Source organism: Pelodiscus sinensis, chromosome 20 (genome assembly GCF_049634645.1).
Source record: "Pelodiscus sinensis isolate JC-2024 chromosome 20, ASM4963464v1, whole genome shotgun sequence".
In the NCBI taxonomy this organism is placed as follows: domain Eukaryota; kingdom Metazoa; phylum Chordata; order Testudines; family Trionychidae; genus Pelodiscus; species Pelodiscus sinensis.
This window is the reverse complement of record NC_134730.1, coordinates 2,789,869-2,816,065: the sequence shown is the minus strand read 5'-3', so window position 1 is coordinate 2,816,065 and position 26,197 is coordinate 2,789,869. Positions and strand designations below refer to the sequence as shown.

Below are 26,197 nucleotides of genomic sequence, written 5' to 3'. Positions count from 1 at the left end.
GTTGGTGGCCCTTCGGTGCTCTCGTGTGCTGGGGGGTGAGCGCGGGGGGACTGCCAGTAGGGTTAGCGCAAAGTCCAGTGCTGATGGGCAAGCTGCTGGGGGTTCAGGCCAGGGCCAAGTTGCAGGGTTTTCAAGTGCTTTTTATTGTAAGGCCTGGGGGGGGGGGCAATTGAAACTCTCAGTGGCTGTGTCCCCTCCGAACCGGGGCTCCCTTCGAGGGGTGATCGCCTAGAAGGCAAATAGCCGAGGCAGTGAGGCAGAATTGAAAGAGTGTCTGTGAAAACACAGCTCTCCTACCACGTGCGGTGTCGGGGCCACCCAACGAGCCGAGGGTCCCCGCTGAACCCTTGGGGCCGCCCGGGAGCACAGCAGGCAGGACGCCCGCTGAATTTAAAGGCCGTGTGCAAGCTGGCCTGCAAAGCTGGCTTGGACCGTCTGTTCACTGAGGCTGCAGCTTAGACGTCAAAGCCACGCGGGGTCTTGTTGTAACCCACCTGGCAGGATCGTCTCCATACTGCAGCCTTAGGTAAGTCCCACAATTGCCCCCCACATCTAGCAGAAGTTTTGAGGCATCCCCTGATCCATCCAAATAGCGGGGAGGTGTTGATATAGAAGTATAGCAGATCGTGGAAAACAAACTAGCCCAGCAACCTTAGAGTCTTTGCCTGCTCTGAGGGACTGGCTGTCATTCCAAGGTCTTTCTCGTGGCCCATGAGGACTAGAAACACGTACGAGATGTGGCTGGAAACCTGGGAATTCTGGTTCTCCGTTGGTATATACTGGGTCTTTCTACCCTTGATAGTTCCCGAGATGCTTTACGTCAGTTACCCTCTTCCATGTCCGCTGACTCCTTTACTTGTACAATAGCATCTGTGGCCCTCCTGATATGCTCGAAGGGGTCCCAAGGGAAATGGTGCAACCCCCCCCCCCCCCAGTACGCCAGGATTTTAGAAGGGGCCCTGGCAAATGAGAATGGCTGACGGATTTGTCTCAGCTCTCTCCATGCGGGTGTGGGGCGCTAGTGTCTGCACTGTACTATATTCTGTGTTCTGTTTTCTCACGTGTCAGTCGCAATGCTCTGAACCGTGTTTCTGTTGTGTTCTTGTCTCCTTGTTGCTGCTTGGTTTTGTTTCTTTTCTCCCAACCCTCTGATTGTGTCCTTGCAGCGGTTTGAGGCGAGTGATGCAATATTGGATAGGTGTGAGGGGGATTCTCAGGGTAAGCTGGAGTTCCCATGCATACCTCCCCTCTCTGGCACTTGAAAAGCTAACCCCTTCCCCCCTCCCTCCCCGACTGACCTCCAGCAGCTGGCTGGGGCATCCAAGCCACCACTAATTCATCTTGCTCTCTGGCCTGTGCATGGAGCTCGCTGAACCGGAACTGCATGGCTTCTCGGGACTGGGACCATCTCCCAAGTTCACCAATAATGACGTTATTGGTAAACTGGTTTCTCTTGCTTCCTGGATCCGCTGCCTTTGTTCCCACCCCCTGTGTATATTGAAATCGCTAAATGAACAGTCCTGTGACCAGCTCCGAACCTTCCCCTCCCAACCCTGGCTTAGAACTGACCTGGATGAATAATTTCTCCCTCTTCCATTTCATGGATTGTTTATCAGAAGGGATGTCATGATATTGCCGCCTTGAATGGCATTGATTGGGCGTTTTGCAGGGAGTGGGAGCGTTGGCACCACTAGGGGCGCTTACTGGCTCTGTCCAGGAGCGCTCTGGAAACGCGCACTGAGAAAACGCGCCTGCAGATGCGCTGTAGCGTGAAGAGCCTCGTGTCAGAGGCAAAGCGCTGAGCCTCAGGGGCTGTGGGACGGAGCAGCCCGGTTAAGAAAACCGGGCCTCGTTAAGTCAGTGCAGTGCCCCACCGGTGTAACTCTACCTGCCCTCAGAGCTGTCACCCCAGCGCGCGCACCGCACAGTCTGACAGCCTGTGAACTGGGCGGGTGTGCGCAGGGCTGCCCCCGCGGGTGAGCGCCAGCTGTGAGCGGGTGTTTCCTGTAACCGGACCCCAGACAGAATTCTCTCGCTGCGCCTAGGCAAAGCCTGGACCGCCAGCTAGCTGGCTTGAGGGGCCGGCTCGAGCTGGGAACGCGGTGGGAACGCAGCTACTCTGTGCTGCCAGTCCAAGCGAAGGGGGGGAGCGAACGCCGCACGGCAGACCAGCCCTAATGCGCCGCCCCGCCTAGAATTCTTGCTCCTGCCTCCACAGCAGGGAGAAGGGAAGGGATTCCCGTGTAGGTCAGACAAGGTTTGGATATCCTCCCCCCGCCCCTCCACAGACACTTGCTCCAGGCCTGGTTTGCCCCCAGGCCCAGCCGCGGGCAAGGCCCAGCCCTGCGAGAGCATCACACTGCCAGGGGCCAGGCTGTTGGCTAACGGGAACGGGCATGGGCCCAAGCCCACCAGTCGCTCCTGGCGGGTTCCTCGCCCAGGGGAACGGTCTCCCGAGGCTGCTTAGCAGGGAGCTTATCTCAGCTCCATACGACAGGCCCTCTTATTCAAACGTTAAAACTGCCTCGCCTCTGAGACCTGCCCCCCCCCCGGTCCTGCCCCCTCCCACTTCCCCCAGGCCCTACCCTTACGCCCCGCTCACTCCCCCGCCTCCTTTCCTCCCCCTGCGCCCCCATCCCCGCTTGCCGCGGGGGCTCCCTCTGCTGGAGGCGGGCGTGGGAGCTGCTGCCTGCCTGCCCAAGAGACCCAGGTAGGAGGCAGCCCCGGGCAAGCAGGGGCTAGTGGGGGCACCTCCCCCCCCCCAACCCCCATAGTAACCAGACACCGGGCACAGCCAGGTCCCCTTTTCTACTAGCCTGAAAACCCAAACACCTGGCAACCCTAAAGCAGCTACAATCTCGATCCCTGGCACCACGGGTGGCAGCCGCACCCCTAGTCCCCCTGGCCAGGCCCGTTTTCCGCAGCCACTCGTCTGGCAGCCGGGAAGAGACGGCCTCAGGCATCCCGTACGAACGGCTCGGCTGCGGGAGGGGCTGCTAGCCCTCCAGCTCTGTGAGCCACTTCGCACTGCCCCACGGCAGGCTCAGGAGCTCGCTGAAAACGTGGGCCCGCTCAGCCCTCCCAGTCAGCCGGGGCCCTGCGTGCCACGTGTTCCACGCCACGTGTGGGTGCTCTCCCAGGGCTGAGGGCACCCCGGAGCCTCTCCGTCTGCACATGGGCCTTTCGCTCCGGGACTCCAGCTTGCTCCTCCCCAGGGCTCCAGGCAGGAGATCAGAAAACCCAGCGCCTGTTTCTCCAATCTCTCCAGTCCCCATGCCCCAGCCTCCTGCCCCCTCCCAGTAGGCACCCATGGGTCCGGGAGTGTCCCTCCTCTGCACAGCCGACTGACCTTAAGCCCAGAGCCGTGGCCTGGCTGCCTGGCAGGCGGTGCTGGTCCTGGGCTCTCTGCCCCCAGCGACCCACCTTCCCTCGGTGTGAAGTGGGGCTCAGCGCAGCACAGAGCCGGGGCGGGAGGGAGGAGGCGTCGGGCGAGGCGAGTTGGACCAGGACTGACAGTACGCAGGGTCCCCGTCTGGCTCTGCCTTCCTCGGCCACGGACTGACTTCCCCCGTCCCCACCTGGAGTGAGGAAGTGCGGCACAGAGCGACTGGTCCTGCCTCGCCCGCGCTGGCTGGGCTGTTTTCTTCAGCCACAGCTGGGCATTTCCAGGACCTGTTCCTCTGGGAATGGGACTGTTTGGGGTCCCCAGGAGCCTGTGGGAACGGCCACCAGGGCGGGTGTGGCAGGGGGCTGCCGCCGGGCCCGGGGAACAGCCTCCATGTGTGGCTGGAGCCCACCGGGCCCGGAGCCTTCTGCCGGCCTGTGGAAATCCATGTGGTGCGGGTGCAGCGGCTCGCTCTGCCCGGCGGGAGCAGCCCAGAGGCCCCTTGTTCCCTGGGCTATGAGGGGCTGCGAGGCTGCAGCCGTCGCACCCTCAGCGCCTGCGTCTCCCTAGCAGCTCCCGCCATCGGTGCAGGGCCTCCTCAGAAGAGCAATTGGCTCTATGCAGGCTGCTTGAGGGGCGAATAGGGGTAAATGGGGAGGGGGAATTCCCAGAAGACCCCCCCCAACAGAGTGACGCTGTATTTGCAACCGGCGCACTCGACCCTTCGCCGCGGGCTGTGGCGAGTGCTGTGCCCTCACACCGGCCCAGGCCTCATGGGTCGCTCTTTGCCCTATGAGACAGGAAAAGGGGGGTGCACAGAGGGTGGGGGGCCTGGACTTCTCCTTCAAAACCTAGTAGGGTTGTGTGGGAGAGTGGGTTTAGCCTCCGCCTCCCCCACGCAAGCAACCCCTCCTGCCGTACTAGGGAGGGGCCGAATACTGGCAGGGGAGAGGAACCAGCCCTCGGTGCAGGAGAAGGAAAAGCCCTGGAGACTTTCACAAGTAGCCTAGGCACTGGGGGGGCCTCGCGACCAGCTCTCGGTGGCCACGGAACGGGAGGGGAGATGTCTGGACGGGAAGGATGGAAGGGGACTATGGTGAGTTTGCAAAGAGCAAGGGGGGCCCGGAGCAGACCCAAGGGGGAGTAGACAGGGCTAGTTTCGGCCCCGTATTGCGGAAAGCCACAGGGCTCGGCGCTTGTGCCCGGTCCGACCAGGCCTGAGGCCACTGCTGCAGCCGCGGTGCCCCAGATCCAGGAGGAAGTGAGGAGACGGGAAGGTGCAAACGAGACTCTATTATGACATCCCTGTGCTCCAGCATTAACACCGCCTAGCCCGAGACACGGTTTTGCCGCTGAGAAAAAGCAGCTCTGCCCGAGCTCTGTCTGCCCGAGCAGGTCCCTCCGGCGCCTTCTCTGACCTCTGCCTTTCTGTGCCCGCTTGCAGATCTCGTCCGCTTTGACGTCCCGTCGATATACGTCGAGGGGGATGCTGCCCCCCGCCGAGAGCTGCTGGAGCAAAGCCAGAGACATTCCGTGGCAGGGAAAGGCGATTCGGAAGAGGAGGAGTCGGAAAGCACTGCCCTATGACATCGCCTCCCCCCCATGGACTCATTTGTACATACATGTGATCCCGTAGCCGCGGCTGTCCGGGCCCTCGCCGGGCAGGGCTCGCTCTCAGACAGGGCCCCGTGCCGGCGGGAGCTGGCTGCACAGACGCGGGAAACTCGCGGCCCACGGGGACAGCCTGTCTCAGTTGCAAAATGCATTTCGGGAGCAGTCCCGGTTATTTATTTCCATGGGTTTGTTTTGCCTTTTCCAAACTTTGCCTTTTGACTTGGTGCCTACGTGTCCCCCTGACTCACCCCAAGCCCCTCTGCCCCTTAGCACACGCATTCCCTGCTGCTCTTCCGGGTGGGGAAAGGAGGGTCCCTGCAGCCATGGTGCCCGGTCGGTCCAGCTTGTAGGATTCCACCCGCGGGAGCAGACAGGGAAGGAGCACGACCCCTTGCCCCGGTCCTGGGGAAATCCTTGCCCTGCGGCCTATTGAGTTTCCTGCTCATTGTCAGTGCCCATTCGGGGGAAGGTTTCCTCTTTAACCCTTACGAGCCTGGTGTTCTCCAGACTGTCTGCCAAAATGGCCGCCTTGGGATACCACCAGCAGCGTGGTCTCCAGGAGGGCGTTGGTCTCCGTGTCTCGGCGGGGGCTACTTTTTCTTCGGTTGTTTCTTTGTGAGCTTGACTCCTTGGGGGCCAGGAAACTTCTCCCTGGCTGAGCTGCAGCCGGCGGTTTGGCGAGGAACCTGGCGCCACCGTTCCTCTTGGGACCACGGTGGTTGGGAGTGGCCCGGGCGAGGGAGACGGGCCCTGTTGGCATAAACGGTGCCTCTGCTGGAGAGCCAGGCCGTGCTTTGAATAGCAATAATGAGCTCCGGTACGTTCCCACACCCTGCTTTGTGAGGTGATAGTTGGCCCGAGGCCCTCTCCTCCCAGCCAAATTCCTACCCTGCCCCCCCACGTGCCACGTACTTGTGTGTCTGCAAAGGGAGGGGCAGGCAAAACACCAGGGACGTGTCACCAGGGACTTGATCACCGCTCGCTAAGCGCTGGGCCTTCGGTCCCTGTTTTGTTTGGGGGGGTAGAGCAGAGGGTTTGGTGGTGCATGCAAAGACAACTTTACCCTTTCACCCTTTTGAAAGAGATGCGTATATCTATAGATCTGTCTGCAGAGAGAGAGTCCGTCTATATTTGTATATATCAAATAGATCTCTATATATTCGTTTTATTTGAGCCATTCCATCTGAACGGGTGTACAAATGTACAGTGGAAACTGAAACGCTTGCACCCCCACCCACCTCCACCCTGGAGCCGATATAAATGTAGGAAGAATTAGCCTCTCACCACCGTCGTCGCAAAGTTAGGATGTTACAGCTTCTTTGCACAGGTCGTAAGTGCAGCTCATCACCCAAACTGTACTGGGGGCGAGGGGCGGGGAGTGTAGAGCAAAATCGCCTGAAATAAACGTGCAAATTGCTGTCAAATCGGTTGGCAAAGCTGGGTTCTTCTCCTCACATAGAGTCAGCGTCTTGTGTTGCAGCAGCTCCTGCCGAAGGCCTGCAGGTTTGCATCTCCCACTCTGTCTCGACATAGCGGCGCCCGGAGCTGCTCCTTGAAAGAAGCCAGATGCTTGATTCGCCCGACCCCCACCTGGCCCTGAACCGTGTTCTCAGTAAAGCAGAATCCACTACAGCTGTCTGCTGGCCCTTTTCTGCAGCCGCCAGTGCCGCTTTCGCTGTGTCTCTTCTGCGAGGACGTGGAGGGATCAGAAGGGCTGGGGGTGGGGGTCCATCAGCGAGAAAACCTTGCCATTCTCAAGGCCTTAGCCTGCAGCCCGTCACCATGGTATCTGGGTGGCTTCTAGGCAAAATCAGTAGCCAGAGCGAGTCTCTGGTGGCGTCCAGGGAGGCTCCTGTGCTTGTCAGGGGGAGAACCCAGCTCGTGGTGGTGGCTCCTCTGGGTGACTTTGTCAGCGTTTGCTCAGACCAAGCCCTGTGCTGGCCGCTGCTCTTGAGACCTGGCCCAAAGTCAGCAACCGCGAGACCTGGTCTGCCCACGGGTGGGTCTAGAGCATCACTCCCCCACACACATGGTGCTGCACAAGCCACGGGGGGGGGGGGGGGTCCAGGAGGACTTTTCAATCAGTCTCCCTCCAGCAGGGGCAGGCAAACTTTTTCTGTATGGAAATTGTGCAGTGGGCCAAGATCGGGCACAAACTCGGGGGTTGGGGTGGGGCCAGGTTGAGGGGGTTTGGGTAGTCCGACCTGAGATTGAGGGGTGTGGAGTAATCTGGGCTGGGATTGAGTTTGGGGTAATCTGAGCTGAGATTGAAGAGTTTGGGGGTAATCTGGGCTGGGATTGAGGGGCTGGAGATGAAGGGGTTGGGGTGCAGGAGGCGGCTTGGGCCTTGGATCGAAGCCTTCAGCGGACAGGAGAGGGCTCGGGGCTGGGGCAGGGGGCTGGGAACCATGTGAGGGGTTGAGGCTATGGGTTTGGGGTGCAGGATGCTCCAGCTGGGATCGACCGGCAGGAGGGGGATCAGGGTGGTGGGGTGGTGTGACGGTGCATCAGGGTTCCCCCGACTCCTGCACCCCCGTAGTGGCATGAACAGACTCCGCCAGCCAGTAGAACAGAGGGAGTTTATTGCTTCTCCAGGGTACAGCCCAGCACAGATGTAATCCGGTTCCAGGGCAGGCCTAGGATGCCTCAGCCCCCCTTGAGATGGGGGAGACTGGGCCCCTAAATCCCAGCCCCTTACTTAGGCTGCATCCTCCGTGATTCCAGACAGAAACTAAAACTCTCTTCCAGCCCTGCCCCCAGCTGCTCTCCGCCCTCCTCCCTTTGTCTCCCTCCCCGGGAGGCTGAGCCTGGTGTCTGGGTTAATCCACATTTGGGAGAGTCGGTGGGAATCTCCCATCCCAGCGCGGGGGGACCCCGGGTCACAGAGCAGACAGCCCCCCCCCCACCCCCACGCCACAGGTGGAGGTTCTGGGTGCAGGCCCTGGGCAGCACTTACCTCAAGCAGCTCCCAGAAGCATTGGCAGGTTCCCCCCTCCAGCTCCGAGGTGGCGACACGGCCAGGTAGCCCTGCATGCCCAGGGCAAGGCAAGCCCCAAACCTGCTCTGCAGCTTAGAAGGTCTGGTGAGCCGGGTGCTGCCCCGGGCCTCAGTTTGCCCCCAACTGCCCTGGAGCAAAGCCAGGCAGTTTGCCAGTGAATTTTGGGCTTTCCTGCCAGCCTCCCCCACCAACTCCACCTGGGCCCTGCGAGTCAGGCGGGGCTCCGTCCCTCTCGCTCAGCCCGGGAAACGGCCTCCCCACGGGGGTAAGGACGCTGCAGGCTCAGAGGTGGGTTATAAAGGTGATGGCGCTGACGTGGGCCACTCCGTGGTGAGGCATTGGACCGGGGAACCACACGACCACGTGTATCAAAACCGAGCCTGATACCAAGTGTCAGGGCGCTTTGCTGGGTTGGCAGCTGGCTACCGGCCGCTCTCCGATGTAACTGCAAGCAGAGCCGGCCTCAAGCGCCTCTGTTCAGCGGGGCCTTGCAGGGGTTGGCTCGGCCCCGGGACTATGGAGCATTTTCACGAATGGTCTGGCAGCGGGACACTTCCTTAGCCCTAGAGACGGGAGCTGTAAGGGAACCTGCCCTCACCGTGAGACTGGCGACAGCCTTGAGCAGGGCCCCACGGCTCCAGCGAGGCCAGAGCTGCCGCCCGCTCAGCCGCCCACCTCATCCCGCTCGCGCACGGTACAATCCCTGGAGCTGCTGCACCTTCCGCCTCCCTCAGCGCACACCAGACCCTGCGCTCAGACCGAACCCGACCGCTGCCCCGGGCTGCTGGAGCAGACGTGTAATGAGGAGCTAGCCTGGGCTGCAGGCAGTATGTCCTCTCTTTTTGTTTCCATGTGCGTGCAGAATAAATGTTCTTCTGTGCACCCAGGCATGTGTGAATGTGCACCACCAGTAGACACACATACTGCTGGCTGTGGGTGCTCTGCTAATCAGCTGGGTGGTGTGATGGCGCGGTGGGGTTTTCTCATCTCCTGCACCCCCGTAATGGCACGGACAGACTCCACTAGCCATTAGAACAGAGGGAGTTTATTGCTTCTCCAGGATACAGCACAGCACAGATGTCATCTGGTCACAGGGCAGGCCTAGGATACCTCAGCCCCCCTTGAGATGGGGGAGACTGGGCCCCTAAATCCCAGCCCCTTTCCCTAGGCTGTCTCCTCCATGCTCCCAGACAGAAACTAACTCCCTCACTTCCAGCCCTGCCCCCAGCCAGGGCTCCACTCCCCTTCTTCCCATTGTTCCGCTCCCTGGGAGATAACTGGTCAGACAGGTTCGGAGCCCCCTTGCATAATGACTCATCCCCTGCCCTGCTGGGCCGTGCTGCAGCCAGTGGAGGTCACTCACAGCCCACTGCCCAGCACAGCAACCAGCAAGGTACCCCCCGCTACGTCACAGGTGGTAAATCGCTCCTAGCACACAGTTGCCCAAGCACTCAGCTTACAGGAAACACTGGCTACAGGGCCCCCCAGCTCTGCCCAGGCCGTAGCTGTCCCAGGCCAGGCGGCTGCAGCCAGTGCACCAGCCCCTGCGGTAGCCACTCCCCTTCCCTCCCTCCCCCCCCCCGAGACCGGAGCTCAGCTCTGGACAGGTATCACAGGCAGGTAACCAGTGGCCGGCTAATCCCCATCTGCTTACAGGGAAATCCATGTGTCCATCCGAGCCCAGAATTCCACTGGGGAGACATGGGCTCCTCCGCCCGCTCTCCCGGGCTGCCCTTGGATGTTTCCCGTAATCGCAGGCCGAGATCAGCCACACTCTGAGCCCGGCGTGGCCCGCTGTGGCTGGAGCAGCACCTGGCCTGTGCCCACAGCCCTCCGGTCTCAGACCATGGGCCCGATTCCTGCCAGTCACGGGCTCCCGCTGTCCAGCCGCACCTGGGCGGGCAGTGGCCACACACGCTCTGGAAAGGGAGAGGGGAGAGGGCCCATCAGAACAGCCGTGGCAGCTGGAGCTGCGCCTGCGGAGCCGCTGCTGGCGTCACTGGTCGTGCCTGGGAGCGGAGAACAGCCGGGCCCGACTGCCTCAGGAACCAGCGGGCGCCGCGGGATTTCTTGGCCATTTCCTGCTGCTGCAAATGTACCTACAGAAACCAACCAGCGGGGAAGGAGCGGTGGGGACTGGGCACCGCTCTGCGCGAGATGCACCAGCCCCACTGTGCGCAAGCAGCCGGGCCGTGGGAATGGGGCGTCTGAGACGCTGGGGTTTGGCTGGCAGCACGCGCCAGGGCAGCGCAGGAGCGGCAGAGACCGACGCGGGTCTGGGGCCGGCGATAAATGTGCAGCAATGAAACTCCCCGCTGGGTGCAGGGCGCGGGGAGGGGGGCGCCCTACAGCACAGGTTGGACACGCGAGGTTTGCTTTCCGCCGAGGGTCTGTGAACACCCGCAGGGCAAGGCAGCCGTGGACTGCGTGAGCCTACCCTGCCGCGCCCGTCCCCGTGGCCAGCGCCCTGCCCCGGCGGCTTGCGAAGAGCCCTACGCAGCGTACGGGTTGTCGCGTCCCAACACGCGCCCTTGAAGCAGGAGTGAAGTGTTAGCGCAGCTCGGACTCTGTTGCCAGCCCGTCTCTTCTGGGTCCCCCTTGATAATCACGCGCTGGTGACGGGAGCAGCAAGCTCACTTTTTGGGGGGGCACTGGAAGTGTTGTGAGCTTCCTCCCAGCAGTGCCCCTTCGGCTTTGAGGCGGAGATTTTTCTTGCCTCATCTGAGTTCCAGGGCCCCCCCAAACCTCCCGGGTGCTGTGTCCAACCCTTGGAGGCTGGTTTGGTTTTCCCATGCACAGGACCAGTTCCCAGGTGCAGTGTCGCTGCCTGGGCACGTGCAACGAGCCCTACACAAGTCAGCCTGGGCCCTTGGACACAAGCATGCACAGCCCGGCACCGCGCACCCGGCCCGCGGCACGTACCTGAGTCCAAGACCACATTCAAGGGGGAGTCGTAGGCCTGCAGGAACTGGGCCGGGCTCAGGAGCTCCCTGCACTCCAGGAGGTGGCAGATGGTGTCCTGGGGAATAATCAAGTTGGGGACCTTCTCCAGAGCAGCATCCGGGAGGTTTGGGGGGCCCTGGAAATCAGATGAGACAAGAAATCCTCAGTCACTCAGCTCATGCTGGAGGGGGACCGCACGTCTGCAGCCATCAACTGGCTGCTCTGCCGCCCCCCCAGTGTACCCCAAGTGTACCCCCAGAGCAAGCCCCCAGTGTACCCCCAGAGCATGCCCCCCAGTGTACCCCAAGCGTACCCCCAGAGCATGCCCCCAGTGTATCCCTAAGCGTACCCCCAGAGCATGCCCCCCAGTGTACCCCAAGCGTACCCCCAGAGCATGCCCCCAGTGTATCCCAAGCGTACCCCCAGAGCAAGCCCCCAGTGTACCCCCAAGCGTACCCCCAGAGCATGCCCCCAGTGTACCCCAAGCGTACCCCCAGAGCATGCCCCCAGTGTATCCCAAGCGTACCCCCAGAGGATGCCCCCAGTGTACCCCCAAGCGTACCCCCAGAGCATGCCCCCAGTGTACTCCCAAGCGTACCCCCAGAGCATGCCCCCAGTGTACTCCCAAGCGTACCCCCAGAGCAAGCCCCCAGTGTACCCCAAGCGTACCCCCAGAGCAAGCCCCCAGTGTACCCCCAAGCGTACCCCCAGAGTATGCCCCCCAGTGTACCCCAAGCGTACCCCCAGAGCATGCCCCCAGTGTACCCCAAGCGTACCCCCAGAGCATGCCCCCCAGTGTACCCCCAAGCGTACCCCCCAGAGCATGCCCCCAGTGTACCACCAGAGCATGCCCCCCAGTGTACCCCCAAGCGTACCCCCAGAGCATGCCCCCTAGTGTACCCCCAAGCGTACCCCCAGAGCATGCCCCCCAGTGTACCCCCAAGCGTACCCCCAGAGCATGCCCCCAGTGTACCCCCAAGCGTACCCCCCAGAGCATGCCCCCAGTGTACCCCAAGCGTACCCCCAGAGCATGCTCCCAGTGTACCCCCAAGCGTACCCCCCAGAGCATGCCCCCAGTGTACCCCAAGCATACCCCCAGAGCATGCCCCCCAGTGTACCTCCAAGCGTACCCCCAGAGCATGCCCCCCAGTGTACCACAAGCATAACCCCCGAGTGTGCCCACCTGCTGGGAGCCAGCCCTGACGATCAACCTGAACGGCTGGACAGGTCAGTGGGGCTGTATGGGGGGGCACACAGAACGCCCGACCCGCAATAGGGGGCTCGGGGCCCTTACCTTGGGGTATTTCTGCAGATGCACCCCCAGTTTCAGGAGCAGGGCCAGGCACTCGCCAGCGACGGCCTCCACTGGCTCCTGGCGGGAGGCGTCGTAGCCCAGGTGCCTGCTGGGCACGGCCAGCACCTTGTAGCTCCACTGCTGGAAGAGCCGGGCGGGAATGTCGTGGGACAGCACCAGGATCTTGGGCTCCAGGACTAGGGCCCTGGGACAGGCAGGGCAGCGGGATCAGCAAGGGGGAGGGGACACCACCCCTCTGGGATTAACAGGGGGGCGCCACCTGCCTCCCGAGGCCTCATCCCCGGGCAAAACCGGCGCGGCAGGAGCCTGGCATGGCTCAGGCGGCACCGGCCCAGGGGCGGAGACTGGCAGCAAGGTGCTGGCAGGGAGCGCAATATGCAAATGAATCTTCTACCCGACTGGCGCAAAGCCGCCCGTTTCCCTTTGCCCCTCTAGAGGGCGCCAGAGAGCGTCTGGTCCCAGCCAGCCTCCGGGCCCAGGGGCTCCCCTCGGCTGGCAGCCGGCAGCCTCCGCCCAGGAGCCGCGCTCCCCCTGGCTGGGGGGACGGTGCCCCAGGGCTGTGGCTGCAGCGCCCCCTGCTGGCTAGACCCGCTAAAGACAGGGAGAGACACAGGTTCCAAGGCCAAAGGGGACCCTGGTGGCCAGTCTGGCTGCTGGGAGAACACTGGCCAGAGACACGCTCGCTCCCGCCCCAATTCCTGGAGCAGGTCCTACCAGAAAACACCCACCCTTGATTGAAACCTTTGCATGGGGGCAGACCCCGGTATGGCCCTTGGGAAGTTGTCCCAGTGGCTAATTAAAACTGGAGCCTGTATTCCCAGGCCGAATTTGCCCCGTGTCGGTGTCCAGCCCCTGGCTCTTGCTCGCTTGTCTTAGCTGCCGCCTGCCAGCCAACCGCAGCAGGGGCGCGTGCTGCTAGGGCCCAGGTTCGGGTCCCGCGCCCAGCCCAGCCGCCATCGGCCTCGTGCGGGCACTCTGCACTGCGTGGCCACAGCCGCGGACGCCCTCCGGCCCTCACCTGTGCTGCTGGGGCTGCATGTCCCGCAGGTCCCGCAGGACGGCGTACAGCACCTCGCTGGAGGCCTGCAAAAGAGCAACCTCATTGGCTGCACCAACCCCTCTGGCCACATCCCGCCTGGTGCCCTGGGCTGCCGCCGAGGCAGTGGGAGGAGCCTCGGATGCCCGGGGGGGGCACTCAGAGGCTGGCGTGGGGGCGTCAGGCCTGCGGCTCTTCTGTGTGGGGTGGGTGAGCTAGGTCTGAGGCCCTCAGACTGTGATTGGGGGCAAGAGTGGGTCCACACATTGTGGGGTTGCAGGGAGACTAGCCCCTTTGATTTTGTGTTGGGGACTGAGGCCTGGGACGGGGAATGGACCCTTTGAGTGAGATGCTGGGGGTACCAGGAGCGAGGCGAGGCTGGGGGGGGGGGCGCATCTGCTGCAGGGCAGTGGTTCTCCAGTGAGGTCGAGGGGGTTCTAGCCCCCGGCTCCCGCCCTCCCAGCTGTTGCTACCCTCGCCCTGGGCCAGGCTGTGGCGGGAGGGCAGCAGGGGGGTGGGGCTGACATGGGAAGGAACGGGGCTGGGGCGCAGCTAATCCCAAGTCCCCCAGGTTCCGACCCCGTTCTTTGACATTCCCGGTCGTTTGTGGCCAGCCCCCCGCCCGCTGGCCCGGTACCTCCAGGGCGTGCACCACGTAGGTGGGATAGAGCAGCACGAGGCCTGTGACCCCCTCGCCCGGGTAGCAGCGCTGCAGGCTCAGCAAGAGGCGTTGCCAGTGCCCTGCGGAGAACCCACCCACACGGCGTTTGCCGGGAAGGACCAGCAGAGCAGCCAGCCCCAGGCTCCTGCAGCTGCCCCTTCTCCAGGCTGCGGGTCCCTCCCCCGTGTCGTGATGCCCCAGGGCGCTGTCCGGCTCAGAGTGCACATGGGCGCCCAGGGCGTGGCAGCCTCTTGCAGCCAGGACAGGTGTTCCCGGGCTGCCGTGTGTACAGGCATCGCCGTGGGCCCCCCGTGGCTGCCCGGCGCACTCCCCTCGCTGGCACCTGCACCTCCCAGGGGTGAAGGAGGAGCCAGCCCGCCCGTGCAGCCTGGGCTCCCCAGGCCCGCTCGCAGGGCCGGCGTGGTCCAGGGGCAGATGGGCCCTTCCCCTTGGGCTGAGCTGGAACATCCACCCGGCCTTTAAACGAGAACCGAGCCCAGAAATGCAGCCTGGGGGTGGCAGCTGCCCGGGCCTGAGACGCTCTCGGTGCCCCACACATCTCAATGGGGCGCTAGCTCTGCGCCCAGCAACAGCACCCAGCTGCCGTCCCCCCATGGCTGAGCTGGGGGCCTCCGCCACCCTTCTCTAGCCCAGCTCCCCCGCCCTGGAGCAGGCAAGCAGGGCTCCAGCCCCGTAGCTGCCGCCGTCTCCCACGCCGCGTCATGCAGCCCTTGGGGCTGTCGGTCAGGCGCCCTGGCCAGCTGCTGCCAATCGGTGTGTGCCTGGCCCTAGGGCCCTTTCCGGCCCCGCAGACACTGACCTGCTAGGTCCCGTTTGTCGGCCAGCTCGGGGGCGATCTTAGCCAGCAACACCAGCCTGTGCAGAAGGGATTTCTGGAGGGGGAGAGAGGCCGGCTGGGGCTCAGAGCCTGCGAAGGGCAGAGCTGGCAGCGGGAGGCGCCGAGATGGGGTGAAGGCGGAACGGGAAGGGGAGGGGCGCACCCTGTGCTCGTGGCTCTCATGGGTGGCGATGGGTCATAGCAGGGGGCCGGACTCGGGGAGCCAGGGGGTCCCTGCCGGCCCTGAGGCTGCCCGCTCTGTGCACCCAGCCACCTGCCTGTCAGTGCGACGGGGCAGGGGGCAGATGAACCCATGGCCCTGCACTGGCTGACTCCTCTCCTTCCCCACGCCCGGCTCGGTGGGGGTCACAGATCCATGCCAGCCGGGCAGGCGGGGGCAGCAGGCCCTGGAGCACACACCTCCCAGGAGGCGGGGCAGGGGCGGGGGGGGGGGGGCTGGTCCTGTGGGAAGGGCGGTGAGATTTCCAGCCCACGGGGGTCAAACAGGCTCTGCCTTTCCCCGGCGCTCGGCTCCTGCTGGAAGAACGTCCCCCGGGCACAGGGCCCACAGCGCCTCCGTGGGAGTGCCCCCAGCAGGGAGCAGAGGCCCACGCTGACCGAGGCCACAGCCCCGCAGCTTGGCCTGTGGGCATCGGGACGGAGGCCCACGGCCAGCGAGCATGAGAATCCATGGGGCGCCTTGGGCCCAGGCGGCTGCCGGGAGCCGGGGGGCTCAGCAGCGTCCGACCAAGGCCGCCTTTCCTCCTGGGTCTGCGCCTGTCTCCCAACGTGACTGTTCCTGCTTCGGGGGAGGGGGCGCCCTGGTGGAGGGGCTGACGTGCTCCCTGGGAATCCCAGAAAAGGCCAATGTGGGGTGATTCCTTTTGGGGGAGGCTGCATGGAAGCAGAGCTGGGCAGAGGGAGCAGAGCTGCTCCTTGCATTACCCAGACGCCACCTACTGCCGGACAGGCTGTGACGTAGTGGGGGTACCTGGCTGGTTTCTATGCTGCTGGCTCTGGGGTAACCCCCACTGGCTGCCGTGGGTACCACGACCCAGCAAAACAGGATGAGTCACTATGCAAACCAGTATGGCCAGACACCCCCCATGGAGAGGAACAAAGGAAGGGGGATGCTGCCCTGGCTGGGGGGCAGGGCTGGAAGAGGGTTAGGGAGTTGCTGGCTGGGAGCATGGAGGAGACAGCCTAGGGAAAGGGGCTGGAGTTTAGGGGCCCAGTCTCCCCCATCTCAAGGGGGCCTGAGGCATCCTAGCCCAGCTCTGTGACCAGATTACATCTGAGCTGTGCTGTATCCTGGAGAGGCAATAAACTTCCTCTATTCCACCGGCTGGTGCAGTCTGTTTGTGCCATTTCAGGGTGCAGGAGACGGGGGACCCCCATCGCGCCGTCACACAGGCCCAACAGGGAACGGAACAGACCGTCCGTGGCCATCGCCCACAGCCTCCGCTCCAACCCTCTGACAAGCTACAACCCAAACAAGCCCCCACCACAGGGCCAAACTGCATCAGCCGCACCCTCAGCGGCTCCTACACCTGCACATCCATCAGTGTGATCTGTGCCAGCCATGCTCCCGCCATGGACACTGGCCAAACCGGGCGTCTCTCTGACAGGATTAATGGCCATCGAGACAACAACGGGCAGGAGAACACGCTAACCCCCCTGGACACTCAGCAAGGGATTTCCAGCCTTCTCCTGCACCCCTCCAAACCCAGACTACAAAGAGAAACTGCAGCTGCAATTCCTTTGCAGATAGAACAGGAGCAAATTAGGACTGAATAGGGCTTTAGAATGGCTCTCTCACCCCCTTCAGAATCACCCCTCCTCATCCACTATGGGGAAGGGGGCCAGGACACTCTGCCTGAATTGGCCTCGTTAACTCCTGTCCTACGCTCCATAGCAGCTCTCTTCTTTTGCCAAGCTACTGTCCTTTAGCAACTATACCCAGCACCCAAGAATAACCCGCACCCGAATATACCCCGCCGGTTTTGCAGTTTGAGTAAAAAAAATCTTGTATACCCCACGCACGAGTATAACCCGCAGGGTATACAAGACTGTGCGGGGGGGGGGGGGGGGGGGCGGGAATTAGCCACCCTCTGGATGGGGGAGCACTCACTACGCCTGGTTCCCGCACAGCTGCACAACCTCTGGGTGGGAGAATGAGAGTGCTCCCCCACCCCGTCCTGCAACTGCGCAGCCGCCAGCCTCCAGGCGGGGGGGGGGGGGGGCTCATCTCCCGGTTCCTGTGCAGCTGCAGGAAAGGGGGGGGGCTCCTACACAGGAACCGGGAGATAAGCCCCCCCCCCCCCCGCCTGGAGGCTGCGCAATGGGGGAAGGGGGGGAGCACGCCGCTCACCACCAAGTGAGTAAAAAAATGTGTGTATACCCCGCCCCCGAGTATACCCTGCCGGGGGGCGGGGTTTGTACAAACGAATATAACCCGCGGGCTATAGTGGCTTCAATACAGCCGGACAGACCCCGCGCTCTAGCCCTGCCTCTGTGGCGTGCACGGCGCTGCGTCTTGCCCACAAAGCATCGGCCCGTTCCTAAGGGGCCCCAGGCCTCCCTGCTGTTTCTGCAGACACAGCCGGAGACGTTGCACGGCCACGGTGCTCAGTCGTGCGAGACACGCCTGCCCCAGGCGGCAGCGGCCCTGCTCTCCAGTGGGGGGGCTGAGGACAGAGCGATTCAGAAAGAGGCCATGGGAAAGGCTCCCAGGGCTGCTACCCAGGCAGGCCTAAGGTCAGCCCGTGCAAAGGCCCGATGCAGCGATCACCCCTCTGCTGGAGCAGCCCTGGGCAGCACGAGTAGCCCATTGACTCAGCGCAGTCCTACGAGAGGGAGGCAGAGCCCGGGCGCTGGAGCTGCAGGCGCTGGGAGCTGGAGCCTAATAGAGCCGCAGGGCTTGGGGTCTGGGGTTCCGGGTGCCCCCCGCCCTGTGGGCCATCTCCCAGCCCGGCCCCACGCCGTGCGCTCCGGGGGCCCGAGACAGGAGCCACTGACCGTTTCCTCGTTGGCCCGGGGGCCCCGCCTGGCCAGCGTGCGCTGGAGGAGACTGGTCCGGACTTTCTCCGGTTTCCTCTGCCCCACGTCCCCCCGACCAGCCATGCGCTCAGCTCGGCCTGCCACCAGCCCCGGATTGCTGCCTGGCCTCTCCGCGCCCGGCGGCCAGCGGGGAGAAGCGGGCACTGGCCGGGCGCTCGGCCGGAGAGGGGCCGGTGGGGGGAGCCGGGCGCACGGCGGAGAGGGGGCCGGTGGGGAGAGCCGGGCGCACGGCGGAGAGGGGGCCGGTGGGGAGAGCCGGGCGCACGGCGGAGAGGGGGCCGGTGGGGAGAGCCGGGCGCTCGGCCGGAGGGGGCCGGTGGGGAGAGCCGGGCGCACGGCGGAGAGGGGGCCGGTGGGGAGAGCCGGGCGCACGGCGGAGAGGGGGCCGGTGGGGAGAGCCGGGCGCTCGGCCGGAGGGGGCCGGTGGGGAGAGCCGGGCGCTCGGCCGGAGGGGGCCGGTGGGGAGAGCCGGGCGCACGGCGGAGAGGGGGCCGGTGGGGAGAGCCGGGCGCACGGCGGAGAGGGGGCCGGTGGGGAGAGCCGGGCGCTCGGCCGGAGGGGGCCGGTGGGGAGAGCCGGGCGCTCGGCCGGAGGGGGCCGGTGGGGAGAGCCGGGCGCTCGGCCGGAGGGGGCCGGTGGGGAGAGCCGGGCGCACGGCCGGAGGGGGCCGCCAGGCGCACGGCGGAGAGGGGCCGGTGGGGAGAGCCGGGCGCACGGCGGAGAGGGGCCGGTGGGGAGAGCCGGGCGCTCGGCGGAGAGGGGCCGGTGGGGAGAGCCGGGCGCTCGGCGGAGAGGGGCCGGTGGGGAGAGCCGGGCGCACGGCGGAGAGGGGGCCGGTGGGGAGAGCCGGGCGCTCGGCGGAGAGGGGCCGGTGGGGAGAGCCGGGCGCTCGGCGGAGAGGGGCCGGTGGGGAGAGCCGGGCGCACGGCGGAGAGGGGGCCGGTGGGGAGAGCCGGGCGCACGGCGGAGAGGGGCCGGTGGGGAGAGCCGGGCGCTCGGCGGAGAGGGGCCGGTGGGGAGAGCCGGGCGCACGGCGGAGAGGGGGCCGGTGGGGAGAGCCGGGCGCTGGCCGGAGAGGGGCCGGTGGGGAGAGCCGGGCGCACGGCGGAGAGGGGGCCGGTGGGGAGAGCCGGGCGCACGGCGGAGAGGGGCCGGTGGGGAGAGCCGGGCGCCGGGCCGGAGGGGGCCGGTGGGGAGAGCCGGGCGCACGGCGGAGAGGGGGCCGGTGGGGAGAGCCGGGCGCTCGGCCGGAGGGGGCCGGTGGGGAGAGCCGGGCGCTGGCCGGAGGGGGCCGGTGGGGAGAGCCGGGCGCCGGGCCGGAGGGGGCCGGGCTGCAGCCGGCTGCCAAAGGGCTTTCCGCGCTGTAGCAGCAGGGCCGGGCTTGGCGCTCTCGCTGCCATTGTCTGGCGGGGCAGGTGCTGGCAGGGGGCAGCGGTTGCTCTGACAACCCCGGGCGCACGGAGCCTCTTCCCACGCCTGGGCGCTCGCTGCCCGCCGCGTCTCCCGCCCCACACGAGCCCTGGGCCCAGCCGGTGCGTCTCGCGCGGTCTCGGTCCCCGCCTCTGGCTGGGCCCTAGGACACTGAGTCGAAGCGCCTGGCGTGGGGCAGGCGGCTGTGGGGAGGGGTGAGCCCCGGCGCGCCAGGCAGGCCGTGCTCCTGCAGAGGGGCCGTGGCCACGTGGTGTTCCAGACCCCCGGGGGGGGGGCTGCGAAGCTTTTGGGGTCCCTAAAGGGGAGAAGTGTTGGGCCTGCAGCCGCTGGCCCTGCTCCTCGGGCCCTGGGGTGTTTGTCACGGGGGGGGCCTGCCGTGGGGGCGCTCTCCTCCGAAGGCTTCACTCTGGGGCTCGGTTTGGCCCCTTCTGCGGCGCAGGAAAGGAGCAGAGGGATCGGCCCCCCAACTCCCCCTGCAGCCGCCCCAGCCCAGCCTCCGCTGCCCAGCCATGCATCCTGGGCCAGGGGGTGGAGTGACCCCTTTCCCCCAGCTTCCTCGGTGGCCATTCCCCATCACCCCAGCAGCCCACTCTCCTGCTGAAAGGCCCCGTGTCTCGTAACACCGGGCGTGCAGGTCAGGCCAACGGGCCAGCTCGCCCCACTAGCCAGGGCCAGGCAGAGGGCATGAAGAGCACGGGACAGTTATCAAGTGAGCCACCCCCGTTGACCACCCAGCCTTGCAGCCCTGGCTGTCTGGGCTCACAGCCATTGATGGACCAATGCTCCATGAACGCTAGTGCTTTTCCAGCCCCGTTACATCCACCTTGGGCCTTCGTAACATCCTGCAGCAATGAGTTCCCCAGACTAGGCTTTGTTTGAAATCCGCCGCTTGTTAATGCCATGAGGTGACCCAGAGTCCTGTGTCATGGGATGGAGTCTCTCTCGGCCGTGGCAGGCTGATTGGCGCCAGATCAGCCCATGCCAGGCTGGGCCTGACCTATGCTGCTGTCCTCAGGCTCTGCCCCTCTGCTGCCACCTCGAGAGGCCTATTGTCAGTTGGTGGGTTGGTGATGTCATAGGAACTCAACCAATCATCACCCTTCCCTCTCCCTACTAGACTGGGAAGTGATGTCAGAAGTGAGTTCACCACTCAGCCATCTTCCTACTGGAACATGACATCAGAGGCCCATCCACCAATCACTGCCTACCTTGCCTACCACCATTCATCTGTATAGTGCGCGGTGATTGGTTGAAAGGTCTGTTCCTGGCTCACGTCTGGTGCTGCATTAGTAGCCCAGCCTTTGCGGGTGGCGTTGGGGTCTGCAGGGGCCCGCGGCCGGCCGGCTCTCTGACGTGGGCCCAGCCCGGCAGCCTTTGCTCTAGGGCTGGTGTCCCAAGCCGGTTTGGCGGCAGCTGAGGATGGGCGGCAGGGGAGGGGTCACTGGATGGTTCCCGGCTCCGTTGCCTCCCTCTGGGGCACCTGGCATTGGCCACGACGGGCAGACGGGACCCTGGGCCGGGTGGACCTTTGGGCTGACCCGGCCTGGCCGCTCTTGTGTTTGTGGGAAGTGCTGGGGGACTCATGTCATTAGAACGTGTGTGTGTGCGTGCGTGTGTGCGTGTGCGTGCGTGTGCAGGTGCAGGAGTGTAAGTCTCTGTGAGTGTATGTATGTCTGTGTGCATGGCTCTGTGTGTTTGTGAGTGCATGGGTGTGTGTATGGCTCTGTGTGAGTGCCTCTGTGTGTCTGGGCACAAGTGTATGTCTGAGTGTATAGTTCTGTGTGCATGTCTGTTTGTGAGTACATGGCTGTGTGTGTCTGTTTCTGTGTGTGTGAGTGCGTGTCTTTCTGTCTGTGTATATCTGTGTGTGAGTGCGTGTCTGTCTGTGTGTGTATATCTATGTGTGTGAGTGCTTGTCTGTGTGAGTGCGTGTCTGTCTGTCTGTGTATATCTGTGTGTGTGTGAGTGCGTGTCTGTCTGTCTGTGTGTGTATATCTATGTGTGTGTGCGCGTGTCTGTGTGAGTGCGTGTCTGTCTGTGTGTGTATATCTATGTGTGTGAGTGCGTGTCTGTGTGAGTGCGTGTCTGTCTGTCTGTGTATATCTGTGTGTGTGTGAGTGCGTGTCTGTCTGTCTGTGTATATCTATGTGTGTGAGTGCGTGTCTGTCTGTGTATATCTATGTGTGTGAGTGCGTGTCTGTCTGTGTATATCTATGTGTGTGAGTGCGTGTCTGTGTGTGTATATCTGTGTGTGTGTGAGTGCGTGTCTGTCTGTGTATATCTATGTGTGTGAGAGCGTGTCTGTGTGAGTGCGTGTCTGTCTGTGTGTGTATATCTGTGTGTGTGTGAGTGCATGTCTGTCTGTGTATATCTGTGTGTGTGTGAGTGCGTGTCTGTGTGAGTGTCTGTGTGAGTGCGTGTCTGTCTGTGTGTGTATATCTGTGTGTGTGTGAGTGCGTGTCTGTGTGAGTGCGTGTCTGTGTGTGTATATCTGTGTGTGTGTGTGTGTATCTGTGTGTGTGTGTGAGTGCGTGTCTGTGTGAGTGCCTGTCTGTCTGTGTATATCTGTGTGTGTGTGAGTGCGTGTCTGTCTGTCTGTGTATATCTGTGTGTGTGTGAGTGCGTGTCTGTCTGTCTGTGTATATCTATGTGTGTGTGCGCGTGTCTGTGTGAGTGCGTGTCTGTCTGTGTGTGTATATCTATGTGTGTGAGTGCGTGTCTGTGTGAGTGCGTGTCTGTCTGTGTGTGTATATCTATGTGTGTGAGTGCGTGTCTGTCTGTCTGTGTATATCTATGTGTGTGAGTGCGTGTCTGTCTGTCTGTCTGTGTATATCTGTGTGTGTGTGAGTGCGTGTCTGTCTGTCTGTGTATATCTATGTGTGTGAGTGCGTGTCTGTCTGTCTGTGTATATCTATGTGTGTGAGTGCGTGTCTGTGTGAGTGCGTGTCTGTGTGTGTATATCTGTGTGTGTGTGAGTGCGTGTCTGTCTGTGTATATCTATGTGTGTGAGAGCGTGTCTGTGTGAGTGCGTCTGTCTGTGTGTGTATATCTGTGTGTGTGTGAGTGCATGTCTGTCTGTCTGTGTATATCTGTGTGTGTGTGAGTGCGTGTCTGTGTGAGTGCGTGTCTGCGTGTCTGTGTGAGTGCGTGTCTGTCTGTCTGTGTGTATATCTGTGTGTGTGTGTGTCTATATCTGTGTGTGTGTGAGTGCGTGTCTGTGTGAGTGCCTGTCTGTCTGTCTGTGTGTGTATATCTGTGTGTGTGTGAGTGCGTGTCTGTCTGTCTGTGTATATCTGTGTGTGTGTGAGTGCGTGTCTGTCTGTGTGTGTATATCTGTGTGTGTGTGAGTGCGTGTCTGTGTGAGTGCGTGTCTGTCTGTCTGTGTGTGTGTGTATATCTGTGTGTGTGTGTGTGTCTGTGTGTGTGTGAGTGCGTGTCTGTGTGAGTGCGTGTCTGTCTGTGTGTGTATATCTGTGTGTGTGTGAGTGCGTCTGTGTGAGTGCGTGTCTGTCTGTCTGTGTGTGTGTATATCTGTGTGTGTGTGTGTGTGTCTATATCTGTGTGTGTGTGAGTGCGTGTCTGTGTGAGTGCGTGTCTGTCTGTCTGTGTGTGTGTGTATATCTGTGTGTGTGTGTGTGTCTGTGTGTGTGTGAGTGCGTGTCTGTGTGAGTGTCTGTGTGAGTGCGTGTCTGTCTGTGTGTGTATATCTGTGTGTGTGTGAGTGCGTCTGTGTGAGTGCGTGTCTGTCTGTCTGTGTGTGTGTATATCTGTGTGTGTGTGTGTGTGTCTATATCTGTGTGTGTGTGAGAGCGTGTCTGTGTGAGTGCGTGTCTGTGTGAGTGCGTGTCTGTCTGTGTATGTCTGTGTGTGTGTGAGTGCGCGTCTGTGTGTGTATATCTGTGTGTGTGTGAGTGCGTGTCTGTGTGAGTGCGTGTCTGTCTGTCTGTATATCTGTGTGTGTGTGAGTGCGTGTCTGTCTGTGTGTATATCTGTGTGTGTGTGAGTGCGTGTCTGTGTGAGTGCGTCTGTCTGTCTATATCTGTGTGTGTGTGAGTGCGTGTCTGTCTGTGTGTATATCTGTGTGTGTGTGAGTGCGTGTCTGTGTGAGTGCGTGTCTGTCTGTCTGTATATCTGTGTGTGTGTGAGTGCGTGTCTGTCTGTGTGTATATCTGTGTGTGTGTGAGTGCGTGTCTGTGTGAGTGCGTGTCTGTCTGTCTGTATATCTGTGTGTGTGTGAGTGCGTGTCTGTCTGTGTGTATATCTGTGTGTGTGTGAGTGCGTGTCTGTGTGAGTGCGTGTCTGTCTGTCTGTATATCTGTGTGTGTGTGAGTGCGTGTCTGTCTGTGTGTATATCTGTGTGTGTGTGAGTGCGTGTCTGTGTGAGTGCGTGTCTGTGTGTATATCTGTGTGTGTGTGAGTGCGTGTCTGTCTGTCTGTATATCTGTGTGTGTGTGAGTGCGTGTCTGTCTGTGTGTATATCTGTGTGTGTGTGAGTGCGTGTCTGTGTGAGTGCGTGTCTGTCTGTCTGTATATCTGTGTGTGTGTGAGTGCGTGTCTGTCTGTGTGTATATCTGTGTGTGTGTGAGTGTGTGTGTGTGTGAGTGCGTGTCTGTCTGTGTGTATATCTGTGTGTGTGTGAGTGCGTGTCTGTGTGAGTGCGTGTCTGTCTGTGTGTATATCTGTGTGTGTGTGAGTGCGTGTCTGTCTGTGTGTATATCTGTGTGTGTGTGAGTGCGTGTCTGTGTGAGTGCGTGTCTGTCTGTGTGTATATCTGTGTGTGTGTGAGTGCGTGTCTGTCTGTGTGTATATCTGTGTGTGTGTGAGTGCGTGTCTGTCTGTGTGTATATCTGTGTGTGTGTGAGTGCGTGTCTGTCTGTGTGTATATCTGTGTGTGTGTGAGTGCCTTCAAACTGCCCCCTCCCTCCCCCCACCTGCCACGACCAGCCCCTGCCTGAGCGGGAGCAGATCTGTGGCTGTGTCCATCCCCCCCCCCCCCCCCCCCCGCTGTAGAAAAGCGGGTCTGGGCAGAAACGCATCTGCAGGGTGCAGCTGTGTGTCCTAGTGGTGAGAGCAGAGGGGGGGCTTGCAAATTCACCTCCCAGCCCAGCACTGATCCCCATGTACTGCCCAGAGCCCAGCGGGGCGCTCGCCTGCCGGGGCTCTGAGGAAGGCTCTGCAGACCCCAGTGTGCGCGGCCAGCCGGGCCTGAGCACCCAGCTCCAGCGGAGACTTTATTGCATAGACCTCGGTGCGCATCCCCCCGCCCCCCGGTACGAAAAATAGTCGCCTTTTACAAAACACAAAGTGCCGGGGACCCGACGGGACTAGAACTCTCCGTGCCCAGAATAAACCCTCCCCCGCCCCACGGCCCCCTCCTGCTAAGGCACAGGCTGTGCAGGGGCACCAGGGCCGGGGCGCGGCCTCAGCAGCCCCAGGGACAGAGAGTGGGCCCCACCCCCAGGGACCCTGGGAGCCCAGCGATGGGAGCAAGGTGGCCTCTCCGGAACCCCGGCCCCTGCCTAGGGACTGTCCGTTTCCTCCCTCCCAGCCGCGCTCCGGCTGGCCCCGGCCGCCTGGTCAGAAGCTGGATTCAGGCACCGGCTTCCTCCGGCCCAGCGAGGCCGTGTGGTCCCTGGCCCTCGGCAGGGTGCCGGAGGCCGCCTTCTCCACGGGCGCGCTGCGGCTGTGCTTCTGGAGGGAGGCCGCCCTGCGCAGGGCCCCCTCGGCCTTGCCGGGGATGCTGGCAGAGCTCTGCGAGCGCTTGATGTCCACCTCGGAGCGGCTGAGCCGGCCGTTGGCCCTGCGCTCGCTGCTGGCGCTCGGGGGGCCGTTGCACAGCGACGTCCGGGAGGAGCCCATGGCCGGCTCCGAGTCGCTAGGCCGCTTGGGCTCCTTCCTCAGGAAGCCCGGCCGGAAGACGGCGAACTTCCCTTCGGGCTGCCTCTCCGCCTCAGGCTCCCTGCCGTGCCCCCCGGCCTGGGCGGGGGTTCTTTGGTCGAGGTCCCTGCCCCGGCCCGGCGCCCCTTTGGCCCTCAGGGAGCTGTGTGGGTGGGGCAAGGAGCCCGTGCGGGCCGCCCCATTGGAGCTGACTTTGCCCCCCTGGCTCTTTGGCTCCTCGGCTCTCCGGGGGCCCCCCGCGGTGGCTGTTCTCAGCGGCTGGCCCGTGTCCTCCTTTGGTTTGCTGCTCCGCCTCAGGGTCCCGGCCTTCTCGGCAGCCAGGGATGCTCTTTCGTGGCTCTCCGTGGCACCCCCCAGGGCGCCTTGGGAGTTCCTGCTGGCCCCGTGGTCCTCCCCCGTCGTGGCCGGGTTCACCGGCGGCCTCGCCAGGGCTGGGGTGTTCTCGCTGCCCACGGCGCCTGTCATGAGGGGGACGATGGACTCCTTGGTGTACCGGGGCCTGCGCCCGGACTCGAGGTACTCCACCAGCTCCCCGGACGTGGCCTGCGGCCGCTCTCTGACTGCAAAGGACCAGCGGAGGGGGGCTGGCTTGGTCGCCCCGAGCCTGGGCTTGGTGGGAGACTCTTTCATGCTGACACTGCGCCCCTGAATGCCGCGCACCAGGGGCCGCGCCTCGAAGCCTCCTGCAAGAGAAAGCGGCAGGTTGGTGGGAGCCCACAAGAGCAGACCAGCTCCAGGTGCTCCCTCCATGATGGGCACCGGGGGCAGCTGGGGATGGGCACAGCGCCTCCAAGAGCTGCTGAAGCTGCCCAGGAGCGAGCCAGGGCAGGCCCCAGCCGGCAGCGTGAGCTAGTGGCTAGGGACCTTGGCCAGGGAGCCAGGAGAACTGGGGTCTAGTCTTGGAGTGACCTCGGGCACGTCACTAAGTGCCTCTCGTCCGCCTAGGCCCTTCCCTTGGCCCTGCCCCTGAATGCCCAGTGCCCGCTGCGGGGGGGGCACCAGACGACGCTACCCGCGG

The 26,197-nt window shown here is 63.1% G+C and overlaps 3 protein-coding genes across 13 annotated transcripts in view; 1 reads left to right on the top strand and 2 right to left on the bottom strand.

Moving 5' to 3' along the window:
* The window catches only part of ARHGAP44 (Rho GTPase activating protein 44), a 115,757-nt gene extending 109,143 nt beyond the window's left edge, over positions 1–6,614 (top strand). For 3 of the 7 annotated variants that reach the window (XM_075903498.1, XM_075903492.1, XM_075903496.1), the window contains one exon: positions 4,830–6,613. In XM_075903498.1, coding sequence (XP_075759613.1) covers positions 4,830–4,972 — 143 coding nt within the window. In that variant the 3' untranslated portion in view covers positions 4,973–6,613. Of the gene's footprint in view, positions 1–1,166; positions 1,219–4,829 lie in introns of all 7 variants that reach the window. The other 4 variants (XM_075903495.1, XM_075903491.1, XM_075903494.1 and 1 more) reach the window with 3 other exon arrangements.
* A 2,412-nt stretch (positions 6,615–9,026) lies between these two features.
* Positions 9,027–18,506, bottom strand: LOC142819080 (testis-expressed protein 47-like). 5 transcript variants are annotated; one of them, XM_075903501.1, is made up of 7 exons: positions 17,809–18,506; positions 14,773–14,845; positions 13,929–14,032; positions 13,274–13,338; positions 12,235–12,439; positions 10,920–11,076; positions 9,027–10,096 (listed from the first exon to the last, which is right to left on the bottom strand). In XM_075903501.1, exons 1-7 carry the CDS (start codon positions 17,911–17,913, stop codon positions 9,864–9,866), a joined length of 942 nt encoding a protein of 313 aa, XP_075759616.1. In that variant the 5' UTR covers positions 17,914–18,506; the 3' UTR covers positions 9,027–9,863. The 5 variants fall into 5 exon arrangements, with proteins under 5 accessions (XP_075759616.1, XP_075759617.1, XP_075759618.1 ...); XM_075903502.1 differs by having other exon boundaries at positions 9,027–9,916; positions 17,809–18,501; XM_075903503.1 differs by lacking the exon at positions 13,929–14,032 and having other exon boundaries at positions 17,809–17,871.
* A 5,956-nt stretch (positions 18,507–24,462) lies between these two features.
* USP43 (ubiquitin specific peptidase 43) overlaps positions 24,463–26,197 on the bottom strand; it is an 85,908-nt gene continuing 84,173 nt past the window's right edge. The window contains exon 15 of the mRNA XM_075903490.1: positions 24,463–25,862. Within this exon, the coding sequence (XP_075759605.1) occupies positions 24,859–25,862 (1,004 nt within the window). The 3' untranslated portion in view covers positions 24,463–24,858. The remainder of the gene's footprint in view (positions 25,863–26,197) is intronic.